A 23,586-nucleotide genomic window follows, 5' to 3' on the forward strand; every position below is an offset into this window, starting at 1 on the left:
ATGTGGTTGAAGGCTTTTAATTAAGGGAGCATTGAACGGGCTTTTGTCAGTATGTGAACTTCCTGTTGACGAGCAAAAAGAGCTTGATATCTGCTCGGAACAAATTCAAGGTTGGCCACTTGGTTCATATTATCTTTTTGGCATGCTTGTGTGCAACTTTGTTGAGAAGGTGTGGGCCGACCTGCATTCCTATCCTGTGAGTGAATTTTGCCAGCATATTGTACTTTGTATAAATGTGACGGCTTAACAACCATCACTTCAGAGATATGCAAGGGTTGCGTATATATTATTTCTTCACGTAGATGCTTATCTCCGCGTACAAAAAACTCTGAATAAATTCCTCTGTATCAGTCTGAAGTCTGTTGGTGACCCATTCCAGTGAGAATGGCCTCCACTTATCAATCATGTCCACGCTATGCATGGTCGGCTGCCTCTCATTCCTCCCCACACCCATTGTTTCTCCTCGTCTGCGTCTGTCTTCCATGAGCCTTGACTATGTATAAAAAGCTAAAATAAAAAGTGCTTCATCAGCTCACATGATTTAATGAAGGATTTTACACAGATTTTTCCATTTGCATGGACATTCTCTATGTTGGTAATCTGCTTGATCTCCATTGTGAATTTCCATGTGTTTTAAGGTGGCATCATAGATTAAAAAGATTCTCCACAAACTGTGCATTTGTATGGTCATTCTCCATTGTGAATTTCCATGTGTTTTAAGGTGGCATCGTAGATTAAAAAGATTCTCTACAAACTGTGCATTTGTATGGTCATTCTCCATTGTGAATTTCCATGTGTTTTTCAGGTGGCGTGGTAGATTAAAAAGATTCTCTACAAACTGTGCATTTGTATGGTCATTCTCCATTGTGAATTTCCATGTGTTTTTCAGGTGGCGTGGTAGATTTAAAAGATTCTCTACAAACTGTACATTTGTATGGTCATTCTCTGTTGTGAATTGTCATGTGCGATTTAAGGGTGGATGACTGATTAAAAGATTTTCCACAACTTATGCATTTGTATGGGCATTCACCATTGTGAATTCTCAGGTGTGTTTTAAGATTGGATGACTGATTAAAAGATTTTCCACAACTTGTGCAGTTGTATGGGCGTTCACCACTGTGAATTGTCATGTGTGTTTTAAGGTTGGATGGCTGTTTAAAAGATTTTCCACAACTTGTGCAGTTGTATGGGCGTTCACCATTGTGAATTGTCATGTGTGTTTTAAGGTTGGATGGCTGTTTAAAAGATTTTCCACAACTTGTGCATTTGTATGGGCTTTCTTCATTATGAATCTTAATGTGTCTTTTAAGGGTGAATAACCGATTAAAAGATTTTCCACAACTTGTGCATTTGTATGGGTGTTCATCATTGTGAATTGTCATGTGTGATTTAAGGTTGGATGCCCAATTAAACGATTTTCCACAACTCGTACATTTGTATGGGCGTTCATCATTGTGAATAGTCATATGTGATTTAAGGTTGGATGACCAATTAAAAGATTTTCCACAACTTGTACATTTGTATGGGCGTTCATCATTGTGAATTGTCATGTGAGATTCAAGGTTGGATGACCGATTAAAAGATTTTCCACAACTTAAGCATTTGTATGGCCGTTCACCATTGTGAATAATCATGTGCCTTGTAAGGTGGGATGACTGATGAAATGATTTTCCACAACTTGTGCATTTGTATGGGCGTTCATCATTATGAATACGCATGTGCCTTTTAAGTTGGGATGGATGATTAAAAGATTTTCCACAACTTGTGCATTTGTATGGCCGTTCACGATTGTGAATCATCAAGTGTGATTTAAGGGTGGTTGACTGATGAAATGATTTTCCACAATTTGTGCATTTGTATGGGCGTTCATCATTATGAATACGAATGTGCCTTTTAAGGGTGGATGACTGATAAAATGATTTTCCACAACTTGTGCATTTGTGTGGGTGTTCACCATTGTGAATTATCAAGTGTGATTTAAGGGTGGATGACTGATGAAATGATTTTCCACAACTTGTGCATTTGTATGGGCGTTCATCATTATGAATACGCATGTGACTTTTAAGTTGGGATGGATGATTAAAAGATTTTCCACAACTTGTGCATTTGTATGGGTGTTCAGTGTTGTGAACTATCATGTGCCTTTTAAATTGGGATGAATAACTGAAGGATTTTCCACAAGTTTTGCATTTGTATGGGAGTTCATCTTTCTCTTCTTTGTGAGCCTGGTGAAAATTATTACGTGCAAACAATTCATTATTCGTTTTGTTGCATTTGTAAAAAGTCCTCTTGTTTGTTTCAGTTGGCGATTCCTGCGGGTGTGTGTCTATGCTGTTCATAAAAGTAGGTGCAGTCTCGCTTGTAGATTCAATTGATCCACCTGTAAATACAACATTACAGGACCAGTATAAAAAATATAAAAAATCATTTTTTTTTCAATAGTCGTAATATAATTCTGATAAACGCATGCAAACAAGTATTTGTTCCACGACAAAAAAGTTTTTAAAAAATTATTGATGTAAACATACAATGCTGTGCAAAACTTTGGGTCCCCCCCCCCAAAATATTCATACTTTAGAGTAAATTCATCCAATTTTTTCAGTGAAAAGTCATTTGTGTATGTGTCAGACTTTTTGAGTCTATTAATTACGTACTATTCAAATATACCTTTTAACCCTTTCAACTGCTGACACCCCGAGACCTTGGAAGAACCTTTTACACTTGAGACCCAAAACACCCAGATGACCCAAAAGTCCCCAAGGAACAAAAAGTACTTGATGACCCGAAAGTCACTGAGGACCAAAAAGACCGATGACCCAAAAGTCCCCAAGGACACAAAAAGACCTTGACCGAAAAGTCCCCGAGGACCCAGATGACCCAAAAGGCCCTGAGGACCATAAAGACCCAGATGAACCTGATGACCCAAAAGTCTCCAAGTACCCAAAAAACCTTGATGAGCCAAAAGTCCCCAACAACCCAAAAAGTCCTTGATGACCCAAAAGTCCCTGAGGACCCAAAAGACCCAGATGACCCAAAAGACCCAGATGACCCAAAGGTCCAGAAATACCAAAAAGTCCCTGAAGATCCAAAGTACTTAATGCTCAAGCAATACAACAGGCAGGTAAATCAAGCTCAATGCTCGAGCAGTTCTCACCGTGTATGATGCAAGGCCGTGAAAACCAATGACAATTTGGTCCAATGGACCAACAGGCCCCCGAGTATCTGTGCATTGATTGCTTTTCGAAATGCATGTGAAACAAACTACTTAACTCAACGACAGAGTTCAAAGAACATGTCCCATGCAGTTTTCAACGACACTTCAATTGCATAAGACAATGATTTCCAAGATCGTCAAAAAACCCAAAATTTTCATGCTGTTGAAGCAGTTGTATGCACCACCCTTATGTACATCAACCTATTTAACATTTCCAAGTACTACAAAACTGGAGGTTCTTGGAAGTATTAAAAAGGCCATTTGTGTTCCATATTGTTCCACACAGCAAGCTTCCTGCTTGGAATGATTTTCAATTTTGTTTGACCGACAGGCAGAACAAAAAAAACAAAATTTATTGTCGTGTCCACTGGGGTTAAGACCTTAAAAAGATGAATGACCAAAACGAGCTTTACTCCGAGGTGTATACCCAACTTGGCGGCATTATCTTTTCGCGCGCGCTGGAAGGCTCGAGGCCTTATCTGATCGGAACCCACAAACCTGAAGACAGGACAACAAAATCCACAATACAATGAAAGCAAAATTTGACAAACGATGATTTAATGAAAATAAATGCAAATAACAATGAAAGGCGAGGTAAAAACTAAAATTCCGAAATGAGGGACCCTCAATTCAGACTCGTATACAAACAAGGGGAAAACTAAAGTAAAAATAAATTGGTGCTCATATAGTGCAGTGGCCTCGGCCCTACAAATTAGGTACACCCCGACCGGAGGTATAACAAGCTGGGACCGGTCTCATTTTAACCGTCTGGGCCTCTAGTTTTTGAAGAATGATGTTGTAGTTGCAGCAATTTTGTACGACATGCGAAATTAACCCCTCATTTCCGACAACATGCAATAAATGGACCCATTTCATCATTTTCTTATTTCATTAAAATAGCCCTATAGATTTTTAGTTATGGTGGTTACATCAATGTTATTCATTGAAATGGACCTGTAGCAACCCATTTCAGGTAGTTTTAAGCTGCTAGGGGGTTAGGGGGCCAAAATTATACCCCAAATTTGGCAATTTTTGGCAAATTTGACCGAAATGAATTTTATTTTCTTCTTTTATAGTCAGGTTCACCATGTTTTTTCGTTCAAAATCATGGTAGATTAGCAAACCTATACATTTTTGGAAACGTTATTACATGGAAAATCTGAAAATCAATGTTTACATTTGCCAATTCCGACCAATTCGATTCGACCAATTCGACCAATCGACCAATTCCATTCGACCAATTCGACCATTCGACCAATCGCTTAGATCGACCATTCGACCACTTCGATCGATTCGATTCATCGAATTCGATTCGATTGACCATTCGACCAATTCGATTTGCCAATCAATTTGACCGACCTTTGCTTGTGTGGAACGGACTGTGAAAACGATGCGGACTATATTGTCGGATACGACACACAGGACAGTGATGACGAACTCTAAATGGCATATTCTGTAATCGTGTATGTTTGATGCCATTGACTGCCTGTGTATATTTTGTCATTGACTGCCTGTGTAGATGTGAAGTTATACTGACTGCATGTGTATATATGATTTTGCTGACTGCCTGTATATGTTTGGTGATATGAATTATTGTGACACATTTTGATGTTATTAACTGCCTGTACAAAATGATAACATGTATTTGATTATGCAACTTATCGCGAATATAAAGACAGTATTTTGCAATTCAAAACCTTTGATTCGTGTCTTACCATTCCCCATAGCACTAATTTGATACTTTCATTGGATTCCTTGTCCCTGAAAATATAGGTTTAGTATATTTTAAAAAGTTTTTAGGGTAATTAGAGGCAGAAATAGAACAAAATATGTATTTTACAGTGGCCATTTTGAAAATCCAAAATGGCCGCCATACAGGTATCTCTCCAAATGTAAACATTGATTTTTAGTTTCCTTATGCTATAACCTTTCCAAAAATGTATAGGTTTGCTAATCGACCATGATGTTGAATGAAATATAATTTATTGACATAGTGAACCTGACTATTATATCAATAAAACCTGTTATTTCAGTGACAAACCTGATTTGTTTTATTGGTATCTATGTCTCATTGATATATGGCACTTCGCGTTGGCACTATAATAGTGCCGGCACTTCGCGTTGTTGTTCAAGTGAGGCCGTAAAATAGTCAGTAGCACAAAGGGGCCGCAGTCGCACACGGGAAAGTTGCACACAAAGCTCCTCTCCGTCTCGCTACGGACGTGAAGGGATTGCGTGTGGCCGGTCCTCCCTTGCTTGTCTCCTTCCGACCGACGCGCCAAGAGCTCAGGAATGTCTCCGTGGGCGCACACAAGGCCATAAGGCGACCGTATGCTCGCGTAACTGAGGCAAGAGAATTAGCTCGGGCGAGACATCTTCCTCTTCCTCCACTATCCAAAGTTTCACAAACGGACACGGCCTGAGACGCAGACGCTTGCCAGCGCGACCAAGACAAAGGGAAAGAGTGAGCGAAGCGACCGTCCCTCACGCGAAGCCAGGCCCAGAAGAGAGCATGATGGCGTGACCATGTCTTTTCCCCTTCACTCTCGAATGTTCCACGATCACGTCACACTCTGTCCAATCGCCAAGCTCCACTCAATCATCCTATCGCGCCTCCACCAATCACGAAGGCCGGGAGTGGCCTCCTCGTTGTGAGTCGTCGGGGGCGGAGTCAAATCTCCGTTCAGGAATGTTCGGATGACGTAGAAGGCCGTGAGGCGGGGCTAGCATGCCGATCGGCAAATGAGCTGGGTGTTGGTTAGCCCTGGCGGCGTTGTGAGCGAATGAGTCCATTTACAGTGCGATCGTTGTAATTATTGTAATGGCAGCCTTTTTGATGCAATAACAGCGAAGGGAAAAATCACAGGGCAATTACACACTGGGGTTTATCCTTAAACCCTACTTAATTAGCACAGCTCCACCCCTCGTATGGAGATAAATATACAATCTTACCCAGTAATTCGACACTACTTGGATACATCAAGGTGGGTTATTCGTCTTCGCAACACTCAGAGCATGCTAATCTACACATTCCGAACTTCATTAGGTTTTTCATTGTTTACCCCCCCCCCCCCACCCCACAAATGTAACATTTAACTCCTCTCTGCACATGTGCAATCGGATGATTCAAACGCCGAAGTACGTGAAAACAAAAGACTTGTTTTCAAGATTCATGTTCCGATTGGTGTTCAAAACATAACAGATTTAAATAAGTTGTTCCTTGATCATAAACCGATGATCATGTGGAGGTCATTTATGTACTCCTTAACAATGCGAAATGCACATATAAAATACAATAACTGTATCTACTATTATGAATGCTTTAATGGATTGCCATGGAGAGGAGTTTTTAACTTCAAGTCAAATTGCCTTCCATGCAAAGACTGCATCTTTACAATAACCCAAAATACAAGTTCAGAGATTGTATCAAAGAAGGTCTCCTATCTAGCCGAAGGGAATGTGCTGATTCTGGGTTATGCTACCCAGGATGCTGCTTTGGCCATTAAACAGAGCCTCTTACTTTGTGTCTCCTGCTGGGAAATGGATCCACGGCTGCTTTCCATTTCTCAAATATGCTTTTTATCTGAAATGTTTCTCTCTCTCTTTTCCATAGTAATGGAAAATTGACATGGGCATTGAGGAAGTTAGAAGTGGAGGAATGGTTGATCAGAGCAGTGATGGCAATGCACAAAAGAGCGCGCACAGCTGTAAGGACGAAGGACAGGAACAGTGGTGAGTTTGAGGTGAAGGTGGGAGTGCATCAGGGGTCGGTACTATGTCCACTACTATTTGTAGCTGTGATGGAGGTGCTGGCTCAGAACGTAAAGGAGGGTTTACCGTGGGAGTTGTTGTATGCAGATGATCTGGTGTTGATTGCGGAAAGTATGGATGGACTGAAGGAAAAGATGAACAAGTGGAAGGAATGTATGGAGACAAAAGGTCTGAAGGTGAATATAGGAAAGACGAAGGTGATGGCAAGTGGTAAAGCATGTGGTGAGGTGGAAAGAACTGGGAAGTGGCCATGTGCTGTGTGCAGGAAGGGTGTCGGAGTGAACTCCATTCAATGTACAATGTGCGCTGAGTGGGTTCATCGAAAATGTAGTGGTCTGAGAGGGTCATTAACCAGTGTGGTAGCTACATTCAAATGTAAGGTGTGCACAGTGGGAGCTGCAGATGGAGGAAATGTTGAGTTGGATCTTGGAGACGGTGTGAAGCTGGAAGGTGTGAAAACATTTTGCTACCTCGGAGACATGCTGAATGGAGAAGGTGGATCAGACACGGCAACGATTGCTGGAGTGACATGTGCATGGAAGAAGTTTCGGGAACTGAGTGGCGTGCTGATGAGGAGGGGAGTGTCGTTGAAGCTGAAGGGAAAGGTGTATGCTGCATGTGTGAGAAGTGTTATGATTTATGGGAGCGAGACATGGGTCATGAATGTAGAGCAGCAACGAAGGCTGGAAAGGGTGGAAATGCGAATGGTTCGGTGGATGTGCGGAGTATCGTTGAGAGAGAGGAAGACAAATGATGAATTGCGAAAGATGAATTGCGAAAGGAATAGAGCCTGTGATTGATGCTGTGAAGAGGAACAGGTTGAGATGGTTTGGTCATGTGTTGAGGAAGGATGAAAGTGACTGGTTGAGAAGAGTGACGGAAATGAATGTACAGACTTGGCATTTAATATGGAATATTTTTTTGTGGGGGTGAACTTACTTTTCAAGATGAATTAGAACCAAAAGTTCATTGGAATTATGTTGAAATTATTCTAGATTTTGTTAATGTGACCTTTAAAAGAAACAAAAACCACATTTGACATTTCGAAGCAAATAAATTGATCCATGAAAGTGATGTAAACTGATATCGAACTCAATTCACAGACAGTACTGTGTTAAACTTCTGTACGTTTTCCAGAAGTATGTCTTTATTTTGCACATTAGCCAAAAAAAAATTCAACAAAAACAAAAGCTAAATGATGACTGGGATTACGGACAGTAAAATTACAGTTCAGTACTTCGTGTAACCCCCACGAGCATTCAGGAGAGCACGTACATGTCGAGGCATGCTGTTCATGAGATTTGCCAAGGTTTGGACAGGAATCGCTTGCCATGCATTGACAATAGCCTGCTGCAATTCACGCACAGAGGTAGGCTGCTGGTCCAGGTTGTCGATTTGACGCGTTAATTCTGCCCACAAGTTCTCTATCGGATTCATATCCGGGGAGATGGCCGGCCACTCCATATGCTCTACACCACGGTCAGCAAGAAAGTGTTGGATCATGCGAGCACGATGAGGCCGTGCATTGTCATCTTGGAAGACAAAGTTTCCTGGAAAGGCTGCACGAGCAAATGGAAGCAATGTTTCTTCCAGAATGACCCTGTACTTGAACTGGTTCAGGTTTCCATTCAGAACAACCAGGTCAGTTTTGCCCCCTGCATGAAAAGCAGCCCAAACGGTTACCCCACCACCTCCAGCTTGGACTCTTGGCACTACACAATCTTCGTTGTGGGCTTCATGCACTTGTCTGCGCACTCGGACACGGCCATCCTGACGATAGACCAGAAATCTAGACTCGTCACTGAAGGTCACGTGATTCCAGTGTCCTGGCTGTCATTCACGGTGCTCTCTGGCCCACTGCCATCGGCGCTGGTTGTGTTGTCTGGTCAGGCGTGGCTTTCTCAGGGGACGCCTGGCACGATAGCCTGCTTGAACCAGTCGTTGGTTGACTAGCCTTCTGGATACAGGCACATTTGTCAGTTGCTGCCACTCAGCCCTAAGCCGATTATCTGACTTGATACGGCCATTGCAGACTAACCGGTGCAGCTGGCGATCATCTCTCCTTGTGGTTCTGTGTGGACGTCCTGGCCTCGGTATTGGAGGAGGGACACCCCTCTGAGCATTTCGTTTCAGGATCTTTGACACCTGACCTTGAGTGATGCCATACTTCCGAGCAATAGCACGCTGTTTCATGCCAGAATTTCGTAAAGCCACCACTCCATGACAAACAGCATTGTCAAGTTGAGGGACCATCTCCAGAGGAAGCGGCAATAACTTTTGTAGACGTGCAGCAGTTGTTTTCCACTAATACAGAATGCAACAACCCTTATATACCTGATTGTGGAGCCAATCGTCAAATGTACCTGTCCTTACATTTTGTCACGCCACCTGTGATATAATCCTGTTATTGACTTCTTGCTGCGAAAGACAATCAGTGACATGGTTCTTTCAACAAAGACATCACCGAAGGGTAAAAGAAACTCACCAGATTGATTTACTGAGTTCAGAAAGTAAACCCAAGTCAAGGAAAAAAAAATATTCCATATTAAATGCCAAGTCTGTAGAAGGAAGTAGAGGACGGGGAAGACCGAGAAAGACTTGGCTAAAGATGGTGGAAGAAGAAATGCGGGCAAGGGGGTTAACAAGGAGAGATGCAGAAAATAGGGCAAAATGGAGAAGATTGTCATGGGGACCGCAAGGCTAACCCCCGCTCCAGCAGGGAAAATGGCCTTAAAATGCATGTTGTTGTTGTTGTTTTCCATAGTAATTCTTTTTCCTTGGTTGTCAAACTTTGTTTTTCCAAATGTTCCTGGAAGAATTCTCACCTTTGTGGAACTCCCTGCTATCTGATCAGGCATCGAACAGAACTTCACAACTGTTACACATCAATGTCCCCCACCCTCTTCAAAATGAGTATATCTACCGAGGGCTTCGGGCAGCCAAGCAGAAGGGTCTTCATGTAACTTAGCATGTTGAACTTCTCTGTGTGCACGTAAAAAAAAATCTGAGGTTTCAACTCTGTAATCAATAAAAATTGTATTCGGAACCTGACTCGTCCATTCTTCCACAATATTTGGTGCAGCGAGCCAGGCCACAAAATCCCAGAGGAGAGAAAAGAGACTGCGAGGCTGCGACTGGGGGTGACAACTGACATGGATGGCTGGCTCAGATAAAAGGTAATTCCCGAACTCTTCCATGTTGGTCTTCACTCAAAGTTGTATGCTCGTCTGTGACCTGCTGAGTGACGTGGCGGTGAGTATTCAGAGTTGAAACATTTATAAGACCAAAGAAAGCAGGTGACCTGGGTCACAGGTTAAGTCTTGGTGAAATAAGGGGTGGAAAAGTCCCCTGTTGTGCATGCACTGTACCGTCCTGTGCACTGGCATGAGGCTAGAAGCCTTCGACGCACAGAGACGGTTGAGGTCCGGCTCCACTCTTGCAAGGCAAGATAATTCCCATGAGTGGCCGGGGACATAGAGATTGAATATTCCTCTGGTTATGGGTTTTATTTTCTGATTATTTGAATTATGCAATCATTGAGTTGTGGCATTGTTGATTTGTGATGAACATGAACCACCTTTAGAGGCCATTTTTCCCCACACAGCGGGGGTTGCCCTTTTCGGGCACCATGGTCCCCTTTTTGAAGCAATGTTTTATGGCCGGATGCCCTTCCTACCGCCAACCCCGTTAGTCGCCCCTTGCGACACACAGGGAATTACCAGTGAGCTGGTACTCAATTTGCCGACCTCGAAAGGATGACAGGCTGAGTCAACCCCCCTGGCGTTAATTCAGCGATCGACCGGGATACGAACCCAGGATCCTCGGATCCCAAGCCGGCACCTGAACCGCTAAGCCAACACCAGGCTCCGGCATTATTGAGTTGTGATATTATCAAGTTTTGGAATTGTCGACGAGTGAAATTGACGAGTTGTGGAATTGTCGAGTTGTGAAATATCTGAGTTCTGAGAAGTTGAATTGTGGAGTTGTGGAATTGTTGAAATGTTTAGATGTGAAGTTTTGGAGAAGTTGTGCTGTTGAGAGGTTGTTTGGAGAGTTGTTGAGTTGTGACTTATTTCATTTGTAAAGTTTTGAGAAGCTGATTGGTGCTTTGAGGTTTGCTGAGGCATTACAGTACAGTGCCTTTGACGATGAACTGCCGCCCTGGTGCTTCGCGGGTTCTTTGGTGAGTGGCAGTACTGTACTTTTAGAAAATAGCAGGCGATAGTGCACCTGTACTGACATTATATTAAAATTTCCCTGTGTTATCTTGAAGTTGGTGTGGGTTGCGGGCGACGACTCACCAACTCTCCATATAAAAATGCAGCAAACATGCAGGTGGACAGGGTGGCCGAGACCCAGAATAAGTCTCGAGGGCTTCACACGAGCTTGTGAAGTCTGCTTGGCACTGTTTGGTCGATGTGAGGCAATTGTTTCAGCAAAGGTGTTTTATTTTACCTTCACTGATGTATATTTGAACCACAAGTAACATCTTTGTTATTTTTGAACTGACATTTCACATTTCAACCCTCGGATTGTTACCTCACAAGGGTTGTATCGCAGAGCATATCGTTCCTTGAACGGAGGTCAATTCAGGTGTCCTGTCTGCAAGTATTGGTTGTAGGATTTTATGAACCCCATGGTGTCTTTCGCAAAGAGGGGGCGGGTCATCGCCGTGATCCAGAGCGAGTGACATCTGTACTCAGACTTTGGCCGGTTGGTTTGACCAGCCAATTCGTGAAAGTCTTGGGCTTTCTTTCCCTCAAATTGTTCTGCACAGCGTTTTGCAATCAGTACATTTGGGATTTTTCTGGTTATAAGATTGTGTTTTGACTCGTTGAACACAGGTATATTCTTTCAAAACTTCGCACTATATGTGTAGGGGTTTTCACTCGTTTGGTGTTGGTTGGTGAAACAGCTTGTGGATTGCAACTCGCGAAGATTGGGGATGGCCAATAACCACGGAAAGTTGGGCTGGGTCGAGTCCCCCAATAGAGGAACTTGTGCTCGGTATATGTATGACAATTATGGGTCGGAGTCCGTGAGGGATGTTGAGAAATGGTCTGAGTGGACAAACGGTGAGAGAACATTAAAGCCAGTTGGCCAGGCCCTGAACAGAGGCGACAACTTGGAGCAGAAGCATTACGTGCGAGAATAAAGGAACTGCTCAGACAAATACTTGAAATTGTGCTCACTACACTTGAATGGGGCAAAGTTCAGGCGTGTAAACAGAAACTTGAGGAAGATATGACGGACTATTTAGAATGATTGTGGATGGTGTTTAAGAAGTATTCAGGAATGAAAGACGATGCAGGTGAAATGCTGCTGTCCCATACTATCATAAACGGGTGAAATGCAAAATTACATTCGGATGAAAAGAAAATGTGCTTGGAGTGGGAAACAAAACATACAGTGGCCCTCTTGCCATATGTCACAGGTTAATGCAACTGCAAGTGAGTGCATTACAGGAAGGGAAAGGGTACCACGATCAAGAGAGGTACGCGAGGCGATTGTGGCCGACGATCCAACAATAGACCATATGCGGGCAGGAACACATGCCATGGGTGTGGCCAAGATGGACATTGAGCCAGGCAGTGCCCAATCAAAGGTATGCCGATACAACGGCAAATTCAAAACCCAGATTTTAACCCATGGCCCCAAAATCAAGTTGCATACCTCTGCATTCCAAAATCAAGCTGCCTCATTCCCTGCTCACCTTCACTCCTCCATTCCTCTTTTCCCCCGCCTCTGGAACAAACTCCCTCACTCTCTTCAATCCCACTCCTCCCTCCAGGTCTTTAAAACAGCTGTTCACCACCATCTCTTATCTTACCCCCATCCAAAACCTTGATCTTTTCTACCCCCGCTAATTTCACCCCAAATCCACTTTTTTGAAATGCCAACTTCTGTCCTGGAAGTCCATGGTGTCCTTGTGTTTTATACTTCTCCCACCCCCCTCCCCCTTCTCACACCTCCTCCCCCCAAGCCCTCTCCCTCCCACACATCTCCCGATGTCCCTGCTCTCAAATGTCGTGTTTGTGTGCTTCCCCTTCTCTCCCCATCTTGTCTACCACTCCCTCTTTTTATATATTTTGTTTGTCCGTTTGATTTGTTTGTGTGATAAATGTTAGCTCTTTCACGAGCCTCGATTCTGTATACAAAAAAAAAAAAAAATAGACAATGCAAAACCCCTTCACGCCGCAACAACAACAACTACTACAACAACAACAACAACAACAAGGGTGCCTGGGTGAAACATCACCATTACATTTACTAACTCCGCAACCTTCGGAACCGACCCTTACTATGAAGGTAGCAGGACAGCAAATCCCCTTCCTAATAGATACAGGTGCCACATGCTCGACAAATAAGCAGAGTGACTTTCCAAATGTTCCGCTGTCACAAGCAAGTATAAATGTAATTGGGGTGTCAGGAATGCAAATAACTCCAGCAACGAAAGAATTACGTGTGGAATTGGGACCATTGTCAGGGCAACATACATTCCTGTTAGATGCAGATAATCCAGTGAACTTGTTGGGCAGAGATTTGTTATGCAGATTAAATTGTGCAGTAAAATGTTCTCCTCATTATTTAGAAATGCCCCAGTCATCGCATGAAACAGTTTTGAATCTGCTGCAGACAACCACTGAAACCCTTGTGTATGGGTGGAGTTTGGATAACAATGATCTTTCTGGTACTTTGAAGTCTCGTTTTGCAAGATTGACGAATTGTGTGTCTCAAGTACAGGACTGGATAACTCCTAACCAGATGTTATAATGCGAGAGGTGATGATGCAGATTACGCAGAGAAGGCATCTTCACATTGACAACAAAGGTATGATGTAACCTTGGGATCAATGTGGATGGGACAACAGGGAACAGGTGTGGAAGTACACCTGTTAAAGTAACAATTGGAACTGTTTGACCAACCCCCTGAGGCGACACTGCATGCTACTGTGGCTGTGGCTGAGAGGTATCAGGCTGAAGATATCGGTCCAATGATTACTAGGCAAAAAACTAGTCTCAGAGGCAACATGTTTAGGAACTTTTCATGGTGCGCTACTCTGGCAAATAGGTTCTGACGGATTCCAATGGGAAAGGAAGAGTGAGACGGCTTCCTCCACCTTTATGGTGATTGACATACCTCACGTAGCTGTCATGCTGAGGAGAGCATTTGCGTTGTTCTTTGGCGATCGCGAGTAGGCTTTGGCTGCTGGGCTCTTTGGGGAGCTGAAGGCTATGCTGTCCTTCCCCAAACGGAGGAGGAGAAAAGAACAAGGACAGTGCTCCCTACCTGTCTAACTACCCCTAAGGGGTGAGGGGGAGGGGCTGGGGGGGGGGGGGGTCCTCAACTTAGCATTTTACCTCAGCATTTATTGTACACCGCACCTTTCCTATGCCATCTCCAGGCATTGCAAATCGTCATTGCTGGGCACCGAAGAGGGCTCGGCAGTGACCCACGCTGAAAGGGAGTACTCAGTTTTCACTCTCGTTGTTTGTTGTACACCGCACATTTCCTATGCCATCTCCAGGCATTGCAAATCGTCATTGCCGGGCACCGAAGGGGGCTCGGCAGTGACGCACGCTGAAAGGGAGTACTCAGTTTTCACTCTGGTTGTTTGTTTTCTTGTTTTCTTGGTTGTCCGGGCGATATCTCAGCCATCCTTTGAGCTAGGAAACTGAAATTTCGGCACAATAGTGAGCAAGTCCTTTGTGAAAAACTGTATTTTTTGTTTTTTGATTAATCAATTAATTGAGGAGTTATTTAATTATTAACGATTAATTAAGTACTTATTTAATTAATCAAATTTCCTTTCTCTTCTGACCATTAACTCCAGGCACCTTTTGAGTTAGGAAGCTGATATTTGGACATGCCAATGACCAGGTGATTTGGCTGCAAAGGCTATTTTTGATTTATTAATTCATCAATTAATCGATTAATTATTTAATTATTCGATTAATGACTACATTATTTATTTTTTTTAGTTACAGATTCTGATGAAATGGTGGTGGTTTATGTGTTCTATGACCGATTTGATTAATAATTTAATTTTTTAATGATTATTATTTATTTATTTTCATTATTAATCATTTATTTATTTTCTTTCTCATTTGGCCAATATCTCAGGCACCTTTTGAGCTCGGAAGCTAATATTTGGACATGAGTGACCAAGTGATGTGGCTATCAAGGATATTTTTGATTTATTGATTAATCAATTAATCGATTAATTATTTAATTATTCGATTAATTACAAAAAAAAAAAAAAAAAAAAAAAATATCAGTTACAGAATCTGGTGAAATGGTGGTGGTTTTTGTGTTCTGTGACCGAATTGATTAATAATTTAATTTTTTCATGATTATTATTTATTTATTTTCATTATTAATCATTTATTTATTTTCTTTCTCATTTGGCCAATATCTCAGGCACCTTTTGAGCTGGGCAACTAATATTTGGACATGACAGTGACCAAGTGATGTGGCTATCAAGGATATTTTTGATTTATTGATTAATCATTTAATCGATTAATTATTTCTTGATTAATCGATTAATTATTTATTGATTAATCAATTAATTATTTAATTTTTTATTAATGAGTTATTTAATTAAATTTCTAAAAGACACATCTTCGGATGAAGCACTAGTGGTTTAATTATGCTATTAGCCAATTGATTAAGAAAATATTTTGTGATAATCTTTTATTGATTTTAATTATACAATTAATCAATCAATTAGCGTACACCTCTCCCTCCCAATGCAGCCTCTATGAGCTGCACTGCGGTATTGCCGGGCGCCCCGGCAATGCAGTGCTGGAGGATGTTATTTATTTATTATGTACTTTTATAATAATCATTGTTGTTACAATTTTGTACCATCATTATGTACCATTATCATAAGCCTCATGTTGGCTAAATTGTTCAGATGAATGGATTAAGCCTCAGGGACTCGAGTTCGAGCCCCTGTTGTGCCGTTAAATAACACCAGGTGGATTGACTCAGTGCCAAAAAAATACCAGTTTGGCGAACTTAACAGGCACAAGTTGTTATCCAACGTTTCACACCAGTGTACTGTGGGAGGAACTATAAGCAGAATAAAGGAGGTGAATTATCACCTGCATTCTGACCTGCATCTGACCAGTTCACTGGTAATTCCCTGTTTGTCGTTAAAGGCAGCAAAAAGGGTTGGCGTCAGGAAGGGCATCCGGCCGTAAAACATTGCTTCAAAAAGGGGACCGAAAAACAACAACAACCACGGTTCCCGAAAAAGGCCAACCCCCGCTTTGCGGGGAAAAATGGCCTCTAAAGGTGGTTATATATTCTGACCGAAATTATTTTATCAGGATAGAAAAATCATGCACTGTTGGGCTCTTGCAGAGACAATGTCAAACCATCTCTTGCTAACAAACCAAGGCACTTATAATCCATTTGGTGTAATCTTTTGTGATGCAATGTTGCTTTATGAATAAAGGGATCTCGTTCGGTGAATATACAGACTTGGCATTTAATATGGAATTTTTTTTTTCTCGACTTGGGTTTACTTTTTTTTTTTTTTTTTTTTTTTTTTTTTTTTTTTTTTTTTTTTTTTTTTTTTTTTTTTTTTTTTTTTTTTTTTTTTTTTTTTTTTTTTTTTTTTTTGGATACAAGGTCGAGGCTCGTGAAAGAGCGAACATTAATCACACAGAAAGACAAACCGACACATAAAACATATAACATCGGGAGCGGTAGACAAGATGGGGAGAGAGGGGGAAGGACACAAACACAACATTTGAGAGCAGGGACCGAGAGACATGGAGACATCGAGAGATCTGAGAGAGGGCGAGGGCTTTGGGGGGGGGGGGCATGGGAAGGGGGTGGTGGGAGAGGTATAAAACATATGGACACTGCCAGGACTTCCAGGAAAGAAGTTGGAATTTCAAACAAGGTGGATCTGGGGTGAATTAGTGGGGGTAGAAAAGCTCAAGGTTTTGGATGGGGGAAGATAAGAGATGGTGGTGAACAGCTGTTTTAAAGACCTGGAGGGAGGAGTGGGATTGAAGGGAGTGAGGGAGTTTGTTCCAGAGGCGGGAGAAAAGAGGAATGAAAGAGTGAAGGTGAGCAGAGAGCCGAGATTTCGGCAGTTTAACCATCAGAGGGTTGCTGGCAGATCTTGTGCGACCTGTAGGAATATTTGGGGGACAGAGCACAGAGAGAGCTGGGGGTGCAAGGCCAGAGAGGAGTCGGTAGAAGACAGAAAGACCACCTACCTGCCTGCGGTGAGTGAGTGAAAGGCCCTCAGAGATAGCTTCATCGAGGGGAGATTCCAATAATTCTGAAAGCTTTGGTTTCAACAGCGTGAAGCCGAGCTAGGTGTGAGGCAGGAGCACCGGCCCATAGGGGAGAACAGTATTCCATTGAGCTGCGGATGAAAGCCTTGTATGTGGTGAGGAGCTCAGGTGTGCCGAGGAAGGACTTCGCACGACGGAGGATGCCCAGTCGGCGACTGGCTTTGGAGGCCAGCTTGGAAATGTGGTTTTCCCAAGAAAGATCATGGCAGATAGTGAGACCCAAAATCTTGAGCGACAGAACTTCTTGGAGAGGATTGTTGAGAAAGTAGATGGGAGGGTTGTCCAGTCGATCTTTTCGGAGAGACATAGTAAGAGTGTGAGATTTGTCAGGATTGAAAGACATGTTCCACTTGTTTGACCAGTCTGTGATTTTGTCCAGGTCTTCAGAGAGTGAGGAGGCAGCAGACTGCCGATCTGAGGGAAGAGGAATGGAGCGGCAGAGAGTGGAGTCATCAGCAAAGAGATAGAGAGGATTTTCGAGAGAGTCAGAGAGATCATTGATGAAGACCAGAAAAAGCACGGGGCCCAGAACACTGCCTTGGGGAACTCCAGCCTGAACAGGAAGAGGAGATGAGAGAAACCCATTCAGGGCCACACGTTGACGACGACTAGAGAGGAAGATTGACGACCAGCCATGCGTGGAGATTTCCATGGATACCAAAGGAGGAGAGTTTGGTGAGCAGAGCGGGGTGCCAGACCGTGTCGAAGGCACGTGATATGTCGAGGGAGACAGCTCTAATTTCCTGTTTGGCATTGAGGACCTCCATCCATTGTTGAGACAGCAGAAGCAGCATGTCCAGAGTAGAGTGACCTGGTCTGAAACCAAATTGATGATCAGAGATCAAGCCATTGGAGAAGAGGAAAGATTTCATATCCGAAGCAATGATGGATTCCATGACTTTGCTGATAATTGGGAGAAGGCTGATTGGTCTGTAGTTGCTAGGATCTGTTTTTGCACCTTTTTTGTGCAAAGCGGTGATGTTGGCTGATTTCCAAGCAGATGGCAGTTGACCTTGAGCAAAAGAGAGGGTGAAGAGAACAGAGAGAGGGTGAGATAGAGCAGCAGAGCAGGATTTTAGGACCCGTGGGCTGATGCCGTCGGGTCCAGTTGCAGAATCAGAGTCGAGGGTTGACAGAAACTTTTCCACCTTGTCAGGAGGAAAGGACACGGAGTCCAGGAGCAGCAGGGTACGACTGGTTATGGTGGGTACAGAGACGGATGGGTTTGGGACACAAGATTTAGAGGCAAACACAGAGTTGAGGCATTCAGCTTTTTCACGTGCGGAGTCAGCTGTGTAGCCGTTTGAGGTAAGGGAGGGGATGGAGGGGGAACAAACACCAGAAACGGATTTGACCAGACGCCACCAGGATTTGGAAGAGGGAGACAGATAAGAGAGTTCGGTCTTGAGAACGGAGAGATATTGTTTCCTGGCTCTCCTGAGGGTGGACACACACTTGTTTCGGGCTTTGTGAAAGGAAATGAGATTTCCTTCCGTTGGATTTGCTTTCCAGGAGATGAAGGCAAGTTGTTTCTGGGCAACAGCCTCACCACAAGATTCCGTGTACCATGGATGGGAGGAAGGGTATGACAACTGAAGACGAGATGGGATAAATCTGTGCATGAGAGAGAGCAATTTACTTTGGAAGAATTCCCAGGATGAGTTGATGTCAGAGGTGGTAGAGATGGGAGACCAGTCCAGATGATTGATGGCTGCTTGAAGACCGTGCCAGTTGGCCTGAGTGAAATGCCAGACTCGTCGACGCTGAGCAGGCTCCCTGAGGATGGTCAGAGAGACGTCCACTTTAACAACGACATGATCAGATGATCCGATCGGAGCAGAAGAAGAGCAGCAGACATTTTCAGGGAAGTTAGTCATAACCAAGTCCAGAAGAGAAGATGTTCCGTTGACTGAGATCCGGGTCGGGAAATTGACAGATTGTGTCAGTCCCAGTGAGTCGCAGAAGTCCTTTGCTGAAGAGCCATGGCTGGTGAGAGAGGTACCCACACCCAGCCAACTGGCATGGTGACAATTGAAATCACCACATATGAGGAAGAGAGAGTTGGGATGAGTAGATAGAAGTTGGTCCATATCATCAGACAGCGAGATGTAGATGGAGTCATCACTGTTTGGTGGACGGTACAACACACATATGAACAAGAGGTGGGAGCGAAGGGGAAGCCGTAGCCAGAGGTATTCCTGGGGGTGAGGTGGAGAGAGTGCAGTGCAGGGCGAGTGAGGAAGAGAGTTTTTGATAAAGATAGCAACCCCGCCTCCAGGACGAGGCTCAGGTCTATCATACCGGAGGAGGGAGTAGCCCGGGAGAGATACTATGGAATCAGAGACATCATAAAGGAGGCAAGTTTCTGTTAAGCAGATCACGTCTGGTTTGACAGAAGCAACCTGTATGGAGAGATCAGTTAAGTTTGAACGAAGGCCCCGGATGTTTGAGGTCCATACCGTTAATGAAGAGGAAGGGGGAGCATCAGATACAGAACAGGGGGGAGGAGGGGTAGGGTAAGATGTGGAAGAGGTGGAAGAGATAGGGAGAGCTGTTGAAGGTGTGTCAGAGATTTCAGAATAGCTCGGAGAAAGGGAAGGATGGGGCGGACAAAAGGTTTGATGGTGCTGGGTGAGCCACAATGAGGTGTTATTTGAGGAGGGGGAAGAGCGAGGCAGAAGGTTGGGGGAGATGGAGGTGAGAGTTTGAAGGGGGAAGAAGCGGGGAGGACGCTTTGAGGAGGGGGAGTGAGAGGGGGGAAATTGAGAAGCAATGAGGGTGGGGAGATTTGAAGGGGAGGGGTGAGGGGGGAGTTTGGGAGGGAAGGGACAAGGGGAGGGATTTGAAAGGGATGGGATATGGGGGAGATTTGGAGGGGGGGGGTGAGGCAGGAGTCTAGGAGGGGAGGGGCGAGGGGGCGTCTTGGCGGGGAGGGGTGAGGGGGTAGTTTAGGAGGGAGGGGGCAAGGGGGGAGATTTGAAAGGGATGGGTGATGGGGAAGATTTGGAGGGGAGGGGTGATGGGGAAGATTTGGAGGGGAGGGGTTATGGGGAAGATTTGGAGGGGAGGGGTGAGATTGGATTTTTGAAAGTGTACGATTTATGGGAAACGAACATTTATTGCAAAATGAGTTTCTTGTGACCTTCGAGTTAAAAATACGTTTTTTATTACGTATTAGTGGAAAAAATACGTATTAGTGGAAACTTTCTTAACTCAGTATATCAATCTGGTGTTTATTTTACACTTTGGTGATTTATTTGTTGAAAGAACCATATCACTGATTGTCTGTCGCAGCAAGAGGTCAACAACAGGATTATATCACAGGTGGCTTGGCAAAATGTACGGACAGGTGCATTTGATGATTGGCTTCACAGTCGGGTATACAAGGGTTGTTGCGTTCTGTATTAGTGGAAAACAACTGCTGCACATCTCCAAAAGTTATTGCCGCTTCCTCTGGAGATGGTCCGTCAACTCGACAATGCTGTTTGTCATGGAGTGGTGGCTTTACGAAATTACGGCATGAAACAGCGTGCTATTGCTCGGCAGTATGGCATCACTCAAGGTCAAGTGTCAAAGATCCTGAAACGTAATGCTCAGAGGGGTGTCCCTACTCCAATACCGAGGCCAGGACGTCCCCGCAGAACCACAAGGAGGGATGATCGCCAGCTGCACCGGTTAGTCCGCAATGGCCGTACCAAGTCAGCTAATCGGCTTCGGGCTGAGTGGCAGCAACTGACAAATGTGCCTGTATCCAGAAGGCTAGTCAACCAACGACTGGTTCAAGCAGGCTATCGTGCCAGGCGTCCCCTGAGAAAGCCACGCCAGACCAGACAACACCGCCAGCGCCGATTGCAGTGGGCCAGAGAGCACTGTCAATGGCAGCCAGGACACTGGAATCACGTGATCTTCAGTGACGAGTCTAGATTTCTGGTCTATCGTCAAGATGGCCACGTCCGAGTGCGCAGACAAGTGCATGAAGCCTACAACAAAGATTGTATAGTGCCAGGAGTCCAAGCTGGAGGTGGTGGGGTGACCGTTTGGGCTGCTTTTCATGCAGGGGGCAAAACTGACCTGGTTGTTCTGAATGGAAACCTGAACTAGTTCAAGTACAGGGCCATTCTGGAAGAAACATTGCTTCCATTTGCTCGTGCAGCCTTTCGAGGAAACTTTGTCTTCCAAGATGACAATGCACAGCTTCATCGTGCTCGCATGATCCAACACTTTCTTGCTGACCATGGTGAAGAGCATATGGAGTGGCCTGCCATGTCCCCGGATATGAATCCGATAGAGAACTTGTGAGCAGAATTAACGCGTCAAATCGACCACTTGGACCAGCAGCCGACCTCTGTGCGTGAATTGCAGCAGACTATTGTCACTGCATGGCAAGCGATTCCTGTCCAAACCTTGGCAAATCTCGTGAACAGCATGACTCAACGTGTACGTACTCTACTGAATGCTCATGGGCGTCACACAAAGTACAGAACTGTAATTTTACTGTCCGTAATCCCAGTCATAATTTAGCTTTTGTTTTTGTTGAAAAAAAATTTGGCTTATGTGCAAAATAAAGAGATACTTCTGGAAAACGTACAGAAGTTCAACACAGTACTGTCCATGAATTGAGTTCGATATCAGTTTACATCACTTTCAAGGATCAATTTATTTGTTTCGAAATGTCAAATGTGGTTTTTGTTTCTTTTAAAGGTCACATTAACAAAATCTAGAATAGTTTCAACATAATTCCAATGAACTTTTGGTTCTAAGACATCTTGAAAAGTAAGTTCACCCCAACAAAAAAAATATTCCATATTAAATGCCAAGTCTGTATATACAGTCACGTGAAAAAGGAAGTACACCCCATGTAAAGTTTTGACTTTTTCAACATATTTCAACATACAGCTATTTGATTTTCATTTCAACAATAATGATAGATAAAGGTGAAATAATATAACAAATATCATGAAACATTTACATTTTGTAGTCCATTGTATAATTTAAATAAACATAAATGCAAATTTCACATGTGGAAAAAGTAAGTACACCCTTGGCTCCAATAGGTGGTATTGGCCCCTTTGGCAGAAAAAACCAAGGGGAGGCATTTCTTATAACTGTCTACCAGTCTCTGACATCGATTGGGAGAAACTTTTGCCCACTTCTCCATGCAGAATTCTTTCAGCTGTGCGATGTTTGAGGGGTTTCTTGCATGCACAGCTCGTTTCAAATCCCCCCACAACATATCGATGGGATTTATATCCGGGCTTTGACTTGGCCATTCCCGAACCCTCCATTTCTTTCTTTTCAGCCATTCCTTGGTGGATTTACTGGTATGTTTAGGGTCATTGTCATGTTGCATGGTCCACCTTCGGTTGAGCTTCTACTTCTCCGACAGATGGCCTCACATTATCCTCAAGCACCCTCTGGTACAATGAAGAATTCATAGTGGATTCTATGATGGTGAGCTGCCCAGGCCCTGATGCAGCAAAGCTGCCCCAAACCATAATATTTCCACAACCATGCTTTACATTTGGTATCAGGTTCTTGTGGTCAAATGCTGTCTTTGGTTTTCACCAAACATGTCTTCTGGTACTGTGGCCAAATAGCTCTACCTTTGACTCATCTGTCCAGAGCACATTGTTCCAGAAGTGCTGGTCTTTGCCTCGGTGTTCACTGGCAAACTTTAGTCTTGCCCTGATGTTCTTTCTGGACAGCAAAGGTTTCCTCCTGGCACACCTCCCATGTAGATCAAATTTGTGCAGCCTCTTTCTAATGGTAGATTCATGCACTTTGACATCAACAGTGGCAAGAGCTACCTGTAGGTCCCGTGACGACATTCTGGGGTTCTTAGAGACTTCTTTCAGCATCGTGCGGTCTGCTCTCAGGCTGAACTTGCTGGGGCGGCCTGGCCTGAACAAGTTGGCAGTTGTTTGGAATCTTCTCCACTTGTAGATGATCTTCCGGACAGTCGAATGATTGATTTCAAATTGTTTGGAGATCTTCTTAAATCCATTCCCAGACTCATAGGCATCTATAACCTTCTTTCTGAAGGCCTCAGAGAGCTCTTTTGATCTAGGCATGGTGACGCCGCATACTTCAACAACAAAGCCCAAACCAAACAAAATGTCTGAGGTTTAAATAAGACAGGTTCCTCCAAGATCTTTTCTAACGATGTTCTAATCATTTGCACCTGAGCTGGTGCATCTGATTCAAATTTTAGGTATTTGAAGTAGTGATAAATGTAGGGGTGTACTTACTTTTTCCACATGCGAAATTTGCATTTATGTTTAT

General features: G+C 43.7%; 1 protein-coding gene across 1 annotated transcript in view; it reads right to left on the reverse strand.

The window, feature by feature from the left end:
* Positions 1-527: 527 nt before the first annotated feature.
* The window catches only part of LOC137423750 (uncharacterized), a 60,506-nt gene continuing 37,447 nt past the window's right edge, over positions 528-23,586 (reverse strand). Inside the window, exon 4 of the mRNA XM_078773774.1 lies at positions 528-2,380. Within this exon, the coding sequence (XP_078629900.1) occupies positions 939-2,380 (1,442 nt within the window). The 3' untranslated portion in view covers positions 528-938. The remainder of the gene's footprint in view (positions 2,381-23,586) is intronic.

This window comes from Myxine glutinosa, chromosome 3 (genome assembly GCF_964187855.1).
Source record: "Myxine glutinosa chromosome 3, kmMyxGlut1.1, whole genome shotgun sequence".
NCBI lineage: Eukaryota > Metazoa > Chordata > Myxini > Myxiniformes > Myxinidae > Myxine > Myxine glutinosa.